Source organism: Schistocerca gregaria, chromosome 1 (genome assembly GCF_023897955.1).
Source record: "Schistocerca gregaria isolate iqSchGreg1 chromosome 1, iqSchGreg1.2, whole genome shotgun sequence".
Lineage (NCBI taxonomy): Eukaryota > Metazoa > Arthropoda > Insecta > Orthoptera > Acrididae > Schistocerca > Schistocerca gregaria.
The window spans coordinates 1,188,401,881-1,188,418,587 of record NC_064920.1 but is presented as its reverse complement, the minus strand read 5'-3'; the positions used below and the strand labels follow the sequence as shown (position 1 = coordinate 1,188,418,587).

General features: G+C 43.0%; 1 protein-coding gene across 1 annotated transcript in view; it reads right to left on the bottom strand.

Annotated features, from left to right (window-relative positions):
- The window catches only part of LOC126298409 (mucin-1-like), a 33,562-nt gene extending 18,607 nt beyond the window's left edge, over positions 1 to 14,955 (bottom strand). The window contains exon 1 of the mRNA XM_049989765.1: positions 13,746 to 14,955. Coding sequence (XP_049845722.1) covers positions 13,746 to 14,955 — 1,210 coding nt within the window. The remainder of the gene's footprint in view (positions 1 to 13,745) is intronic.
- Between the last annotated feature and the right edge of the window lie 1,752 nt (positions 14,956 to 16,707).

Below are 16,707 nucleotides of genomic sequence, written 5' to 3'. Positions count from 1 at the left end.
AGGAGGAAGAATGGACATCTCTAAAAAAGAGCAATCACAGAAGTTGGAAAGAGAAACACAGGTACAACGCAAGTAACTGCGAAGATACCATGGATATCAGAAAAAATTCTTCAGTTCACCTGTGAAATAAGGAAGTACAAAAACGTTCAGGGAAATCCAAGAGCATAGAAATACCAGTCGCTGAGGAATAAAATAATAGGAAGTGCAGGAAAGCTAAGACGAAATGGCTACATGAAAAATGTGACGCAATCGATAAATGAATGATTGTCGGAAGGACTGACTAATCCTCTACGAAAGGTAAAATAACCTTCAGTAAAATTAAAAGTAAGGGTGGTCACATTAAGAGTGCAACGGGAATTCATCTCTTAAAAGCAAGAGGAAGAGCGGATAGTTGGAAGAGAACATCTTATGACTCGTTGAGGGAAAGATGTGTGTCTCGTGATAGAAGAAGAAGCAGGAGTCTGTTTAGAAGACATAGGGGACCCAGTATTAGAATCATAATTTAAGAGAGCATTGGAGAAGATCAAATAAGGCAGAAGCGGTCGATAACATTCCACCAGAATTTCTAAAATCATTCAGTGGAAGTGGTAAAAAATCGACTATTCACATTGTTGTGTAGATTGTGTGAGTCTGGCTACATACCATCTGACTTTCGAAAAAATAACATCGACACAATCCCGAAGACTGCAGAAGTAGACAAGTGTGAAAATTATCGCACAATCAACTTATCAGATGTTGCATCGAAGTTGCCGACAAGGATCGTATACAGAAGAATGAAAAAAAAAATTAACGATGTGTTAGATGGCAGTCAGTTTGGGTTTAGGAAAGATAGAGGCACCAGAGAGGTAATTCTGATGTCGCGATTGATAATGGAAGAAAGGCTATACAAATATCAAGGCACGTTCATAGGATTTGTTGACCTGGAAAAAGCGTTCGACAATGTCAAATGGTGAAAGACATTCGAAATTCTGAGAAAAATAGGGGTAAGCTCTAGGCAGAGACGGGTAATATACAACATGTACGAGAGACGGGAGGGAATAATAGAACTGTACGATCAAGAACGAAGTTTTCGAATTAAAAACGGTGTAAGACAGGGACATAGTCTTCCACCCCTACTGTTCAATCTGTACATCGTAGGAGCAATGATGGAAATAAAAGGAAGGTTCAGAGTGGAATTAAATTTGAGGTGAAAGTATATCAATGACATGGTTCACTGACGACATTGAAGTCCGGAGTGAAAGCAAGAAGAATTACATGATCTGCTGAATGCAATGGCGAATCTAGTGAGGACAGAATATGGACTGGGAGTAAAGCGAAGAAATGTGAAAGTAATGAGAAGCAGAAGAAATGAGAACGGCAAGAAACTTAATATCAATGCTGATGGTCAAGAAGCAGAGAAGAAGTTAATTATTTCTACTGTATAAGCCACAAAATAGCCAACGACGGACTGAGGAATGAGGACATCAAAAGGAGACTAGCAATGACAGAAAGGGAATTCCTGGCCAAGAGAAGTCTACCAGTATCAAACATATGCCTTAATTTGAGGAAGACATTTCTGATCATGTACGTTTGGAGCACAGCATTGTATGGTAGAGAAACATGGTCTGTGGGAAAACAGGAACAGAAGAGAATTGCAGCATTTGAGATCTGGTGAAAATTAGGTGGACTGATGAGGTATGGAACGAAGAAGTTCTGCGCAGAATTGGAGAGGAAAGGAATATGTGGAAAATACTGCAAGTAGAAGACACAGGATGACAGGACATCTGTTAAGGCATCAGGGGAGGACTGGCATGATACTAGAGCGAGCTGTAAAGAGCAAAAACTATAGAGACAGATGGGAATACGTCCAGCAAATAACTGAGGACGTACGTTGCAAATGCATCTCTTTGATGAAGTTTCTACAGCTGGAAACACAGGTCCATGGATGGAATGGGGCACGATAAAGATGGACTGAAGATCAGAAGGATGAATTTCTGTACTGATGTGATAAATGTTGTTCTTCAATATGAACGTATTTTCTTAGTAGCGTTTGACGTGATACGAATCTTCCATGACACTGAGGATATTATGTGTGAAAAATTTTTATGATCGAACTACTCACGTTGATAGTACATTTCTACGAAGGGCATAACACTTGTGTTCAGAATACCTTTTATAATTCTCTTAACAAATATAGGTGAGCGATACTGGTCGATTGTTCTCTGAATCGGCTTATATAGATAGTGGTGATGTGCGCTTTTCCCCAGTCACACGAAACACATCCCTGCTCAAACATTTATGGTATATGGTTGTGAATAATGAAGCTTATTCTGTAAAGAACTTGACAGCGACGCATAGAGACCTTATGTCTGTTTACTTTCGGTCCTTTAACAAATTTTTCAACACGACTTTCACGTGGAAACCACTTCTACCGAACCTCCTGTTGGGAAGCAGCCTACTCACGCCGTATAAAATTCATATCAGTCTTTCCATTGTGTGCCAGCCAGTCCGCTGTAACTAGCTCTGACGTCATAAATGTTGTGCAATACTTTAAAAATCAAGTAAATAACCTGAAACGTTTCTAGCATGTCACGAGTAATATTAAATTAATATGTGTTGAATATCAGTTCAATAACTTTAACCAATTTCGAAATTTGGACGTTTCTCTGTAAAAATCATTGGCGCAACAGAAAAGAGCTAGAAAATTAAAAATTTATATTTAGATTCCTTTTGCATAACAATTTAGTAGAAACAGTATTCTGGATCTCACAAATTAAAATTTTAGTTGATATTCATGATTTTCTGTTTTTTTTTTCTTAAAAATTAAGGAAGCAAGATAGATTATGTAGGTGTATAAATAAAGCTAGGATGTTTACATTTAAGTAGAAGGGAGATCCGCTATAGTCATGAAGATGAATAACTACAAAACTATAGCGATAGTATATCTCAAAGGGGAAGTTCAGAGCTCGTCTACTACATGTAGTGTAATTAAATTAATTCTCTCGCCCAAAATATTTGACTTAGCCATGTCAGACTTTTATTATGATTACTTACCTGAGTGCTGATTGCACATTTAAATTGAGAGCTTCATCGCCCAAAATAGTTGACTTAGCCACGTCAGACTTTTATTATGATTACTTACGTGTGTGCTGATTGCACATTTCAACTGAGAGCTTCATTGGCTATCAGCAAAGGAAGCAATGATTTAATCCATAACTTAAAGTGGAGAATTGCTAGCCCAGCGGCTAGTCGGGAGAGCCTATTTAATCAGGCTTTCCCTTAGCCGTCCGCACCGCGGCTTTTTATATAAGAACGCTGCGCCAGAAAAAAGGCCCCTGTTCTCTCCACATGCTGATTAGCGCACCATCTGTGTCAGGAGTTGCGTCGTGTCTGTATCATTGTTATAAACAGCTTCGGATGCCGTAATAAGTTACTCGGGATAGACATCACCATGAAATCGTTTTCGAGTGAAGTGTTCATTCTGGGCTGACTTTAATGATCTAGCTTCAGTTTGCATGTGTCGTATTTTCACTTGCCACCACGGAACAGACGTTCTACCATTGTTTAGCGTGGCGTCTGATGAACATTAACATCAAATTATGGCGAGCATTGACTTAAACATTTAATTTGAACAGTTATAGTTGCATCAGCGCATTATACCCTGAACTGCTCTGGTAGTTGGATTGTTGAATTCCTTTTGGTCTGTGACTTTCAGAATATAGTGAACTTTTTAGAGTGAATCGTTTTTGATTATGAATCCCAGACAATCTCCTAATTCCTCAGAGCTATAAGCTGTAGCTATAAGTGTAATACTGAAATGAAGTGGGCACTAGGAGGTCTAATTACAGGCTTCAGGCTTTGCTAATCACTTTCTGGTTGCCAATATTGTAGATAGAGAACCAGTGTTGAGAACGGCAAACAACAGTATTAAATAAATCATGTTGTTCTTGTTGTTGTCTTCAGTCCTGAGACTGGTTTGATGCAGCTCTCCATGCTACTCTATCCTGTGCAAGCTGCTTTATCTCCCAGTACCTACTGCAACCTACATCCTTCTGAATCTGCTTAGTGTACTCATCTCTCGGTCTCCCTCTACGATTTTTACCCTCCACGCTGCCCTCCAATGCTAAATTTGTGATCCCTTGATGCCTCAAAACATGTCCTACCAACCGATCCCTTCTTCTAGTCAAGTTGTGCCACAAACTTCTCTTCTCCCCAATCCTATTCAATACCTCCTCATTAGTTACGTGATCTATCCACCTTATCTTCAGTATTCTTCTGTAGCACCACATTTCGAAAGCTTCTATTCTCTTCTTGTCCAAACTAGTTATCGTCCATGTTTCACTTCCATACATGGCTACACTCCAAACAAATACTTTCAGAAACGACTTCCTGATACATAAATCTATATTCGATGTTAACAAATTTCTCTTCTTCAGAAACGCTTTCCTTGCCATTGCCAGTCTACATTTTATATCCTCTCTACTTCGACCATCATCAGTTATTTTACTTCCTAAATAGCAAAACTCCTTTACTACTTTAAGTGTCTCATTTCCTAATCTAATTCCCTCAGCATCACCCGATTTAATTTGACTACATTCCATTATCCTCGTTTTGCTTTTGTTAATGTTCATCTTATATCCTCCTTTCAAGACACTGTCCATTCCGTTCAACTGCTCTTCCAAGTCCTTTGCCGTCTCTGACAGAATTACAATGTCATCGGCGAACCTCAAAGTTTTTACTTCGTCTCCATGAATTTTAATACCTACTCCAAATTTTTCTTTTGTTTCCTTTACTGCTTGCTCAATATACAGATTGAATAACATCGAGGAGAGGCTACAACCCTGTCTCACTCCTTTCCCAACCACTGCTTCCCTTTCATGCCCCTCGACTCTTATTACTGCCATCTGGTTTCTGTACAAATTATAAATAGCCTTTCGCTCCCTGTATTTTACCCCTGCCACCTTTAGAATTTGAAAAATTGTATTCCAGTCAACATTGTCAAAAGCTTTCTCTAAGTCTACAAATGCTAGAAACGTAGGTTTGCCTTTACTTAATCTTTCTTCTAAGATAAGTTCAAATGGTTCAAATGGCTCTGAGCACTATGGGACTCAACTGCTGTGGTCATTAGTCCCCTAGAACTTAGAACTACTTAAACCTAACTAACCTAAGGACATCACACACATCCATGCCCAAGGCAGGATTCGAACCTGCGACCGTAGCAGTCGCACGGTTCCGGACTGCGCGCCTAGAACCGCGAGACCACCGCGGCCGGCTCTAAGATAAGTCGTAAGGTCAGTATTGCCTCACGTGTTCCAACATTTCGACGGAATCCAAACTGATCCTCCCCGAGGTCTGCATCTACCAGTTTTTCCATTCGTCTGTAAAGAATTCGAGTTAGTATTTTGCACCCGTGACTTATTAAACTGATAGTTCGGTAATTTTCACATCTGTCAGCACCTGCTTTCTTTGGGATTGGAATTATTATATTCTTCTTGAAGTTTGAGGGTATTTCACCTGTCAAATAAATCATAGGAACACTCAATAACAAATATTTCCACCCACCGCGCCACATATGGTGTATGTGCCAGGACAGACATTCCACATTAATTACTGTAATAACAAAAATTACACCCGCCGCGCCACACTCTCTGTCAGCCACGGACGCTGGCGGGATGTGGAGGCAGTGCTTGCGTAGCATATTTCTACGTTCCACTGTAACAAGAACTGATTCACGATAAAGTAGGCTTCCATAACTGTTTTAGTTCTTCTGTTAACAATTCATGTTGGTTGCAACCCCTTACGTAACCTGATTGTGAAGGAAATTTTCACGCCTGTTACTACTGAGGTTATTAGATTATGCTTGTATCTTGTAGGCAGGTATATTCATTGTGCTTCGTACAACGTCATACCATATGGAGTAATGACGTCATGGTTGATTTTCTCTGAGATCTTAAAAAGTCTTCGGGGACAAAGGCTGCGATTTATTGGCAGGACACTTAGAAAATGTAACAGACCTATTAAGGAGACTGCCTACTCTACGCTTGTACGTGTTCTTTTAGAATACTGCTGCGCGGTGTGGGATCCTTACCAGGTAGGACTGATGGAGTACATCGAAAAAGTTCAAAGAAAGGCAACACATTTTGCATTATCGCGAAATATGGGAGAGGGTGTCACATAAATGATACAGGACTTAGGCTGGAAATCATTAAAAGAAAGGCGTTTTTCGTTGCGACGGACTCTTGTCACGAAAATTCCAACTTTCTCCTCCGAATGCGAAAATATTTTGTTGACACCGAACTGCATAGGGCGGAACGATCACCACGATAAAATAAGGGAAATCAGAGCTAGTACGGAAAGATATAGGTGTTCATTCTTTCCGCGCGCTGTACGAAATTGGAATAATAGGGAATTGTGAAGATTGTTCGATTAACCCTCTGCCAGGCACTTAAATGTGATTTTCGGAGTATCTATATAAAAGTAGATGTTGATGTAGACATCGTTAAGGAATGTTTAGAAAGATGAGAACATATTTTTGTTTAGCGAGAGTGACAGGATATAAAGTGCAATGCTGGGAACAAAGATGTGGAGCGCAAATGGGAAAAAAATCAAAAGCATCGTTCAATAGGCCTTAGACACGAACGTCCTGATCGAAGTCTTAAAGGATGGGGAAGACCCGCCATGGTTTAATAGCTGTGTTAGAAAACTGCTAAGTAAATAAATTATGAATAATACGCCTCGATTGCGAAAATTCCCGGTGTTTACCCAGGTTTCAACGTGGATAACCTGGGTAAACACCGGGAATTTTCGCAATCGAGGCGTATTATTCATAATTTATTTAGATAATTACGATTGCTGACGCGCTGCAATGGTGAAAGTTCTTAACTGCTAAGTAAACAAAGAGAGCTTCATGAGAAATTCAAAAAAAGTGGTATAATTTGCTGAATAATATGACTAAAAACCCCTAGAGGTCTTCTTGTAGAAATAATAAATGGATAGTCAGTTGCAAAATAAAAGGTTTAGTAATACTCCTTTACCGTGGTTTCAACGTTTCTGAAAACATCTTCTTCAGAAGGAAATATTGACAACTGTGTTACAAGTTGTGGCAGAAGTACGTTAAAGTAAAACTGAAAGGCATCAATTAAATATAAAATCTCACCTCCATAATAATTGAAATGCAGGTGGAGTTTTATATTTGAGTGTCGCCTTTCAGATTTATTTTAACGTAAATGTGCCTCAGTATGTAACCCAGTTGGCAATATTTCCTCCTGAACAAGGCGATTTTGAAAACATGGTAAAACGGTTTTAACAAACGTTTGATTTTGCAATTGATTGCATATTATTATTTATATAAGGAGATTCCATCCTACGATTGCTGCTCCAGCCACGGATGAATTTTAAAAACCATTAGAGGTATTAACATATGTAAAATCAGTAAGCGGTTCGTAATCGTTTCCTCTGTCACTCAGATACTGTAATGACACCGAAACGGAAGATAAAATAGAAAACTGAAACACTGAACTCCGTCTTCCGAAAGTGTTTCACCTCGAAAGATCGCAATACGGTCCCTCCTTTCAATCTCCGTATTAACTTCGAAGAGGAAGATATTGACATAAGTGATGGCAAAACAGAAAAACAACTACAATCACATTATACTGCAAAGGCATCAAGACCAGCTAAGATACCTTCAAGATTCTACAGAGGTGATACGAAAGAAGTTCCTTCCGTACTATCAGCTGTTCATGCGGTTGTACGTAAGAAGGTGGGAACGGCAGACGGTAATTGTCTGTGGACAAAAGGGACCTACAGAGAATTGATGAATGGCTCGGAGACAGAAGGGTCATAGAACACATTCAGGTATTTTATCGTTGGCGTAAACCTGTTGTAGAATCACGGAACATGTTTTACACTCATAAATTATGACGCTGGATAAAGAAAATCTTCTCTAGGAAAAACCAACATTGATTCTGAGACAGAACTCTTGCGAGACTCAGTTCGTTCTGGTCGTCCATGAGATACGCAGCGCATTAAACGAGGGCGCTCAGGTTAATGCCGTGTTCTTCGACTTCAGGAGGGCATTTCACACCGTCACGCACTGCCGTTTAGCGAAAAGAGTACGAGCTTACCCAGTATCGAAGCAGATCATCATTCTCAACGGAATTAAATCGACAAATGTACGAATCATTTCTGAAGAACCCCAAGGAAATGTGACAGGGTTGATACAGTTTACAATGTATAGAAATGATCTAGCAGAATGCCAGGATGTTCTTTACTGTGACCAGCTGCCGTGACCGAACGGTTCGTGTTACTTTAGTCCGGAGCCGCGGTGCTGCTGAGGTGGCGGGTTCGACTCCTGATGACTTTAGGTTAGTCATATTTACGTGAACTTAGGTCTACAAAACCTCAGCCCCGAGCAGCAACATTTATCTACTGACGCTCGCCGCGGATATCTGAGCCGTAAATAGCGGTAATATCCGTGGTCCGTGCGTGCTTAGCTGCGAGAATGTGGAAGTATGCCGGAAACCACTGCGGTTGGTTGGCGACGGCTTAAAGATGGGTCGTGGTGAATCGAGGCAGTCTGTACTGCATATTGGACCGTGAGTGGCACAGCGGTTTGTTTGGCAGCACGGCTCTGTGGGATAACGTGGATTGGCAGCAGGGCTCTGTGGGATAACATGGTGTCTCGTCTTCCTGATGGCGGAACTGGTGTTTGGCTGAGGGCTGGAAGGGACGTGGTTGCCACCGTGGGTTGTCGGTGTTTGTCTCCGTCCGCCATACCCATACCGGGGAGGAGGCAGAGTTGCTGCCTTGCTGAATTGATATCAAGCGGTGATCCCCGTTCACTGCTACATACTGTAACACAGCAATTGCACAAACCATAATAAACAACCCTTTGTGGTAAAAGAAGTAGTCAAATTAGTCATCCAATTTCGCAGTTTAAGTCTCCCGCCTAGGCTGCAGTGTCTTGTTGCGTGACCAAACTGCTAAGCGACTTGTGCTATCCTAACCGGCCACGCACAACGAGCCATTGAGCTCTTATCGCGTTTTGGTTCTATTTTATTTTCTTAAAGTGAAAAAGAAGCTCTTTCTGGCGTACTTTCTCCCAGCCACGTCGACGGGACAAGGTCCTTCTTACTCCTCTTCGCATCGGCCACAGCCCTACGACTCGTGGATTTTTATTCCGGCGAGAGGACCCTCAGATGTGTGGTGCTTGTGGCGTGCAGTTCACGGTGCACCACATTTCATTGGACTGCATTTTATTTGCTGACCAGAGGACTGCAGCGAATTTGCCGGCGGATGTGCAGTCTATTTTACTCAATGATCAAACGAATGTGGTTAGCGTTTTAAAGTTTTGTGAATCGCCCCACGTTTTTAATAAGATTTTGGGGAGATGTTTTTAATGTGTCAACTGGGTGGCTGGCTCACCCAAGTTTTTTGTAAGTGGTCAGCCAGTCACATTTCCCTGTGCTGTTCTTTTAGCTCTTCTGCGTTTTGTTTTCCCTCAGTTTTAAATTCTTGATTAGCTATCTTGTCTCCTCACTGGTTTTAGTGCATGTGAGAGTGCCTGTGCTATAGAGTAATTGTATGGTCATTTCGTGTGCATGCGTGTAGAACAGTTTTCATTCTTATCCACATTCGTTTAATCATTGTTAGGGCGCTGATAACCTCGCCGTTGGGCACCCATAAGATCCTCAAACCACACACGCACTGCTCTTACTAATAGTATTTGTAATTGTAGTTTGTCCATAAGAAGAAAGTTTGTAAAAGGGAAAAGGAGTTTATTGTTTTTAATTAACGCCATTTAGTGGGAGTCATCTGTAATCTGTTTTATGCCAGATTGTTTAATGTATTTTAACCAGAAAAGTCTTTAGATGGAAATTTGTGCCTAGTCGAAAAATGATTATTTTCTCGTTTCTTAATTTGATCTTAACTGAGATTGAGATGAAAGCTAGGCCGTGTTTGTGTGTAGATGTTCCGTCATTATTAGGTTCATGCACAAATATTTCAGAAGGAACAGCTCTTAGACTGAGTAATCGACGGTAACATTTGTTGCAAATACTACACACGGTTAATTTTATAAAGCTGCGCAACAGTTCTCCCTAGCTAAAGGCTATTGGAGAAAAGAAACGGGAGGAGCAATTATAGTGCTGTTTAACTGTTGCTAAAGTTTAAAAGAAAAAGGGAAGGGAAGAGTGCGGCCTCTCAAAAGGTTGTTGCCTTGCTGCTTTATTTAATGTCGATTTAACGGTAGTAACTTCATCATGTTGGATGTTACTGAGTCAACGTTTAGAAAGCTTGTTTCATGTATTTTGTAATAAATTACAACTTAAAACGGGCATCCTGTATTGGACTCCGTGTTTTCACTCTAGCACCGTCTGCGCACTGCTTAACTACCTACCACACCTACAGAAAATTGATGAGTGGTGTAGGAACTGGCAGTTGACGCTGAAGGTAAATAAATGAAACGCATTGTGCATGCATAGGGAAAGCGACAATCCTGATGACAAATTGTTGGAAACAATAATTACAATAAAATATCTAGGATTACCTCAACGGAGCGATCTTCACTGGAATAACTGCATAAAAGAAATAGAAGGAGAAGCAAATGAGAGACGGAGATTGGTATAAGAATCATACGGAAATTTACGGGTTCAGCATTTGAGACTAACTGCGGAGCAATTCTGCTACTTCCAACATACATTTCGCGTAAGATAAGATACAAGAGAGTAAGGCTGATGTGGCGGTATATAGACAATCGTTCTTCCATCGCTCGGTTTGCGGGAAATGAACTTACTAGAAGTGTTACAGATTATGCTACCCTCTGCCACGGTGGCTTGCGTTGTATATATGTACACCTACGTCTACCTGTACATGGTTACTCTGCAAATCACATTTAAGTCTCTGGCAGAGGTTTCATCGAATCACCTTCGCAAACGTGGTGCCCTGATTTGAACCCTCTTGAAGTAGCCAAATAAATCTATCTAGTAAGGATCCCATATCGCACAGGAGTACTCCAAGGAAGGTTGGATAAGCGTAGTGTAGGTTTCTTCTAAATATTCTGCCAATATAATTCAGTCTATGTTTGCTTTGCCCACAACATGTTCTATTCATTATTTCCAATTTTTATTTATTGGTAATTGTAATACCTAGGTATTTAGTTGAACGTACAGCCCTTAGATTGTATTTATTTATCGTGTAACCGAAGTTTAACGGATCCCTTTTAGCACTCACGTGAATGACCTTACGCTCTTAGTTATTTAGGGTAAATCTCCAATTTTTGCACTATACCGGTATCCTTTCTAAATCGTTTTGCAATTTATTTTGATCTTCTGATGGCTTTACTAGTCTATAAACGACAGAATCATCTGCAGACAACCTAACACGACTGCTCAGATTGTCTCCAAAATTATTTCCATAGGCAAGGCCTATAATTGTGCACTGGAAAACGACAAGAATCACTTTTGTTTAACCCGATGACTTACCGTCAGTTACTACGAACCTTGCTCTCTCTAACAGGAAGTCACGATTCCAGTCGCATAACTCAGACGATGTTTCACAACCACGCAATTCAGTCACTAGCCTATTTTGAAATACTGAGCCAAAAGCCTTCTGGAAATCTAGAAATACGGAATCAATTTGAAATCCCTTACGATAGCACTCAACGATTCGTGTGAGTAAAGAGCTAATTGTGTTTCACATGAACTATGTTTTCTAGATCGATGTGACTATGCGTCAATAGACCGCTGTCTTAGGGGTAATTCATAATGTTCGAACACAACATATGTTCCAAAATGAGTTTTTAAAACAGAAGCCACATGCTAAAACTTGAATCACACATAGAAGTCGATGATGTACATTTGAGTAAAATGACGTATGAAAAATGACTGATGGACAGTTTGGAGCAGTTTTACGTTGTAGCCGAACCTGTCTGTTAGATTAAGCCGAAATTATCTTTTAAGAAACACAATTTTAGGTCATGACGTAAAAGACACTGTCGCCAGAAGCAATCGATGAAGTGCGGTTCTAATGTTTGCAATAAATATTTGATTTTCAGAAAGAGTGGAGAATTTAGCAGAAATTTGTCACAGTTTACAAACTTATTCATGAAAAAAAGTAGAATGATTTGGAAGAATGTGACATATTTCTGCAGGAGATTTTATTGTTCAAAATCAAGAGAAAAATTCCTAAAATTATCTGTCCAGAAACCAACAGACGCGTCAGGATCACTTTAGTATTAGTGTATGAGCAGGAATTGTCGATGACAGACCCTTAGGGCCATGCACATTACGAAACAGATTACAAGGTGCTATGTCCCACCGATTTCTACGCGATGAAATACCAGCTTTGTAGGAAAACGTTACATTTGCAGAATTGCAACGATTGTGGTTTATGCACGTTGGGCGGCATACTATTTTCTACAGATGGTGCCACAACGCCTCACCACAATGCTTCGTGAGTGGTGTATTGGTCTAGACGGTCTGGTAGCATGGCCTCTCCTTTCACCAGACCAGAATTCGTTGGGTTTCCGGCTATGGGGTTTTTAAAGGCATTGGTGTACTCTCAGTTCATAGAAAATGTGCGCTTGTTACAAGGGCTTGTGACGCAATCCCAATAGAACCAGGTGTACTTGAAAGATTCCTCACGAAGGAGGGCTAAAGGACGTGTAAGGGTGCTTGCTGATCACATGCAGCTCTTCCTGTGGTGTCAGACGGGAATGAAAGGAGAGACTGGCCCGTATCTCAACACGTACTGGTTTGTGGACATATCATTCTACCAACGTTTCATCTAGGTATTCCACTACTACCTCTTGTCGCAGTATGTAGTAATTTTCTTTTAAAATTCTGTATGAAATAACATGAAAGGCTCACACTCTCAAGATAAAACGTATTTATTGCTGGCTTTAATTTGTATTAGACTGATACAGCATCAGCTATGGTTTTTGTAAATGGATCTACATCGACAGAAAACAAAATCGCAACACCAAGAAGGAGCAGTGCGACATAAATGAAAGTTGGTAGGCGTGTTTCTACATCTGGAAGATGATACCTGTTGCAATTTCGCACCAGTCGCATACAAGTGTCGCTAATAGCTACACTATGAGGATGAAAATCAGGTTTGCTTCAAATACAGGCTGTAACGGTCGTGAGCATTAGTCACCTTTGAGAGAGGATGTAATAAGTCAAGAATGCCTTGAAGGCGACTGAGCCGTGCTGCGGCTCGCGGTGGTGCAGTGTGTGTAAGTTTCTGCCAGTCCGTATAGATTAGTTGGTATGAGTGCGTTGTTTGCCTTCTTCTCGTCTTCACTGGCGCCACTCGGTTTCTTAAGCGTTGCCTGTCCGCTAGTGGCAGTAGGGGCGCTTATCGATATGTAGTTCTGCTGCCCTATCTTTGGGGCGACCTCGTGCTTCTTCTGTGTGGTGTGAGTGGGGAGTTCGGTTGGGGACGAGGAGCAGTGAGGTCCGCACAAAGCGACAACACGCCGGGACCGCTGGCGGCGTGTATGGACTGCCGGGTCGAAGGGCAGTGGTCACGAGGGTGCAAGACCTCGTCGAAAACGGATCCTGCGTGTTTTAGTGTATTGCAATTCACTTAGAGAAACCTCCACCATTGTGAAATCTCGAGATTCTCCAGTGACTCGGGTTCGAGTTGCTGCTCGTAGTGTCGCCGAGGCGAAAAGCAGCGAGTGGAGTACCTGGAGAAGGCGGAACTGATTAGCCTTCCTGAGCTTGTAATTGATCCATATCGCTGGTCGATCATCAGCGATCGGCTTGTTATCTTTGGCGCGTCGCCGGGCATGAGCATCTTTGCATTTTCGGCTGAGGCGCGCGGGACGGCGAGAGGCAGTGTGTTTGGGACGGCCGGGGAGACTGGCGGAGATGTGGCTCCATATCGCTGGTCGATCATCAGCGATCGGCTTGTTATCTTTGGCGCGTTGTCGGGCATGAGCATCTTTGCGTTTTCGGCTGGGGCGCGCGGGACGGCGAGAGGCAGTGTGTTTGGGGCGGCCGGGGAGACTGGCGGAGATGTGGCTCCATATCGCTGGTCGATCATCAGCGATCGGCTTGTTATCTTTGGCGCGTTGTCGGGCATGAGCATCTTTGCGTTTTCGGCTGGGGCGCGCGGGACGGCGAGAGGCAGTGTGTTTGGGGCGGCCGGGGAGACTGGCGGAGATGTGGCTCCATATCGCTGGTCGATCATCAGCGATCGGCTTGTTATCTTTGGCGCGTTGTCGGGCATGAGCATCTTTGCGTTTTCGGCTGGGGCGCGCGGGACGGCGAGAGGCAGTGTGTTTGGGGCGGCCGGGGAGACTGGCGGAGATGTGGCTCCATATCGCTGGTCGATCATCAGCGATCGGCTTGTTATCTTTGGCGCGTTGTCGGGCATGAGCATCTTTGCGTTTTCGGCTGGGGCGCTCGGGACGGCGAGAGGCAATGTGTTTGGGGCGGCCGGGGAGACTGGCGGAGATGTGGCTCCATATCGCTGGTCGATCATCAGCGATCGGCTTGTTATCTTTGGCGCGTTGTCGGGCATGAGCATCTTTGCGTTTTCGGCTGGGGCGCTCGGGACGGCGAGAGGCAATGTGTTTGGGGCGGCCGGGGAGACTGGCGGAGATGTGGCTCCATATCGCTGGTCGATCATCAGCGATCGGCTTGTTATCTTTGGCGCGTTGTCGGGCATGAGCATCTTTGCGTTTTCGGCTGGGGCGCGCGGGACGGCGAGAGGCAGTGTGTTTGGGGCGGCCGGGGAGACTGGCGGAGATGTGGCTCCATATCGCTGGTCGATCATCAGCGATCGGCTTGTTATCTTTGGCGCGTTGTCGGGCATGAGCATCTTTGCGTTTTCGGCTGGGGCGCGCGGGACGGCGAGAGGCAATGTGTTTGGGGCGGCCGGGGAGACTGGCGGAGATGTGGCTCCATATCGCTGGTCGATCATCAGCGATCGGCTTGTTATCTTTGGCGCGTTGTCGGGCATGAGCATCTTTGCGTTTTCGGCTGGGGCGCGCGGGACGGCGAGAGGCAGTGTGTTTGGGGCGGCCGGGGAGACTGGCGGAGATGTGGCTCGGGAGTGAGCACACGTGTGACGCCTGTTACGCTGGGGCTGTTTGGTAATCGTGAAACTCCTGCGGCGGTTACTGGTTGCCTGGAAGGCATTTCGTATAAACTGCGCCAAGCCTGGCAGTGAGAGAGGAGTCCGGAGTTGGTGTTGGCCTAAATGTTTGTACAAATAGAGGTGCCCGTGTGAGAAGCACGGCGCGGGCCTGACGGTTGCTTCGTCCTTCTGGCAGCCACCGCTAGCGGATGTGCTTCCGGGTGTCCTGTAAGATTCCACAACAAAACTGTGTGTTTGTGGCATTCTGTGTTTCTGACTCAGCCTCCGCCCAGAAGGGGGAAAGATTTGTGCCTCAACTGAAAGGGGGGGGGGGAGGGGAGGGGAAGTTCGATTGGACATATTTTGGAATTCCTTAATGCTGTAATTTAAACATAAAAAATTGTTGTTTCAGAATAAGCGCCTGTTTCTTTGGGACACTGCAGTTCAAACAGGAGTGGCGTAATGTTGTTATTCGTCGCATGAAGTGTATTTAATGTCTTGCAGTTTTCTGCGGCACACAGCTGTGTTATTGAACGCATTTTGAAGTGTTCTGTCAGGTGAATGACTGCTCCCCACTTCAGTGTATTCTTTTGAGTAGCATTGTAAGGTTTTTTGGATATTTTTCAGTGGGGTGTATAGATTCAATTTTGTTTTTCTCGTTCTTGTGAATCACGAAGAATTGTTTAGTTTGTCTGGTTATTGGCTTAGCTTGCGCTTGACGAACTAAATCAGCTGATATTGAAATTGTTTTTCTTTTATTCCTGTTATTGTCAGATAGATTCAAATGTAACTTCATTTATGTTATTTGAAATAAGTGATTTGGATTGACCTTAATGAATTATGTGCAATAGAAGTAAGAGACCCAGCCCTTCATTAGTGCTTAAGAGTGGCGTGTAGTTCGGGTTGTGAGCCCTGTGTTCGGACCAGTAATTATTATTTACATTTTCAGATTGTTACATTGTTAAGTTCAACCAGCAGAAGTTTTCTGTCTTGTGGCTCCTAACACCAAGGTTACCTGTCCTGGGGCTTAGTGTATGCAAGGGAAGTGTACATTTCCTCTGCTTGCCGCCGCTGTCCGGTGAGGCGTGTTAGTTTGACACCTTCTTGATTGTAGGTCGGGTGGCGTTCTTCTACCTTAGTGGGAGTCATTTCTTCTTGTTCCGGGCATTCTGCGGGCGTAACCCAAACGCCATGTTCCGGCTTTGGCGTAATTTTACATCTCGCATTTGTTTTGTTGGATGTCAGGTAGCCTCACCAAGAGTATCATTGGTCGCCCGTTGGACTGCCACTAGTTCGAGTTACCGTATTGTGATCTGAATGCAACTCTTGCCTGCCTTTCTCTTCACTCGCCAAACTGTTTTTGGTCGATTCCTGGATCACCCTCTGTCACTGGCCCTTGTGTTTCATTTCATTTTATTATTGTATTATTAAGTTACCATTATTTGTCGCACCTGTTTGGTAATCTGTTGTTTGTTTTTTAAATTAACTTTTGCTATGCCATTAGCCGTTTCACAGTATGTTTGTTACATTTTTAATAATTGCCATTTTCGCGTTGAAGGTCTTCAGCTGTGGCAGTGGTTACTTGCCTTAAAATTATGATTGCGACCACATTGGGTTGTTTTCCAAAATTATTTGTTGTCT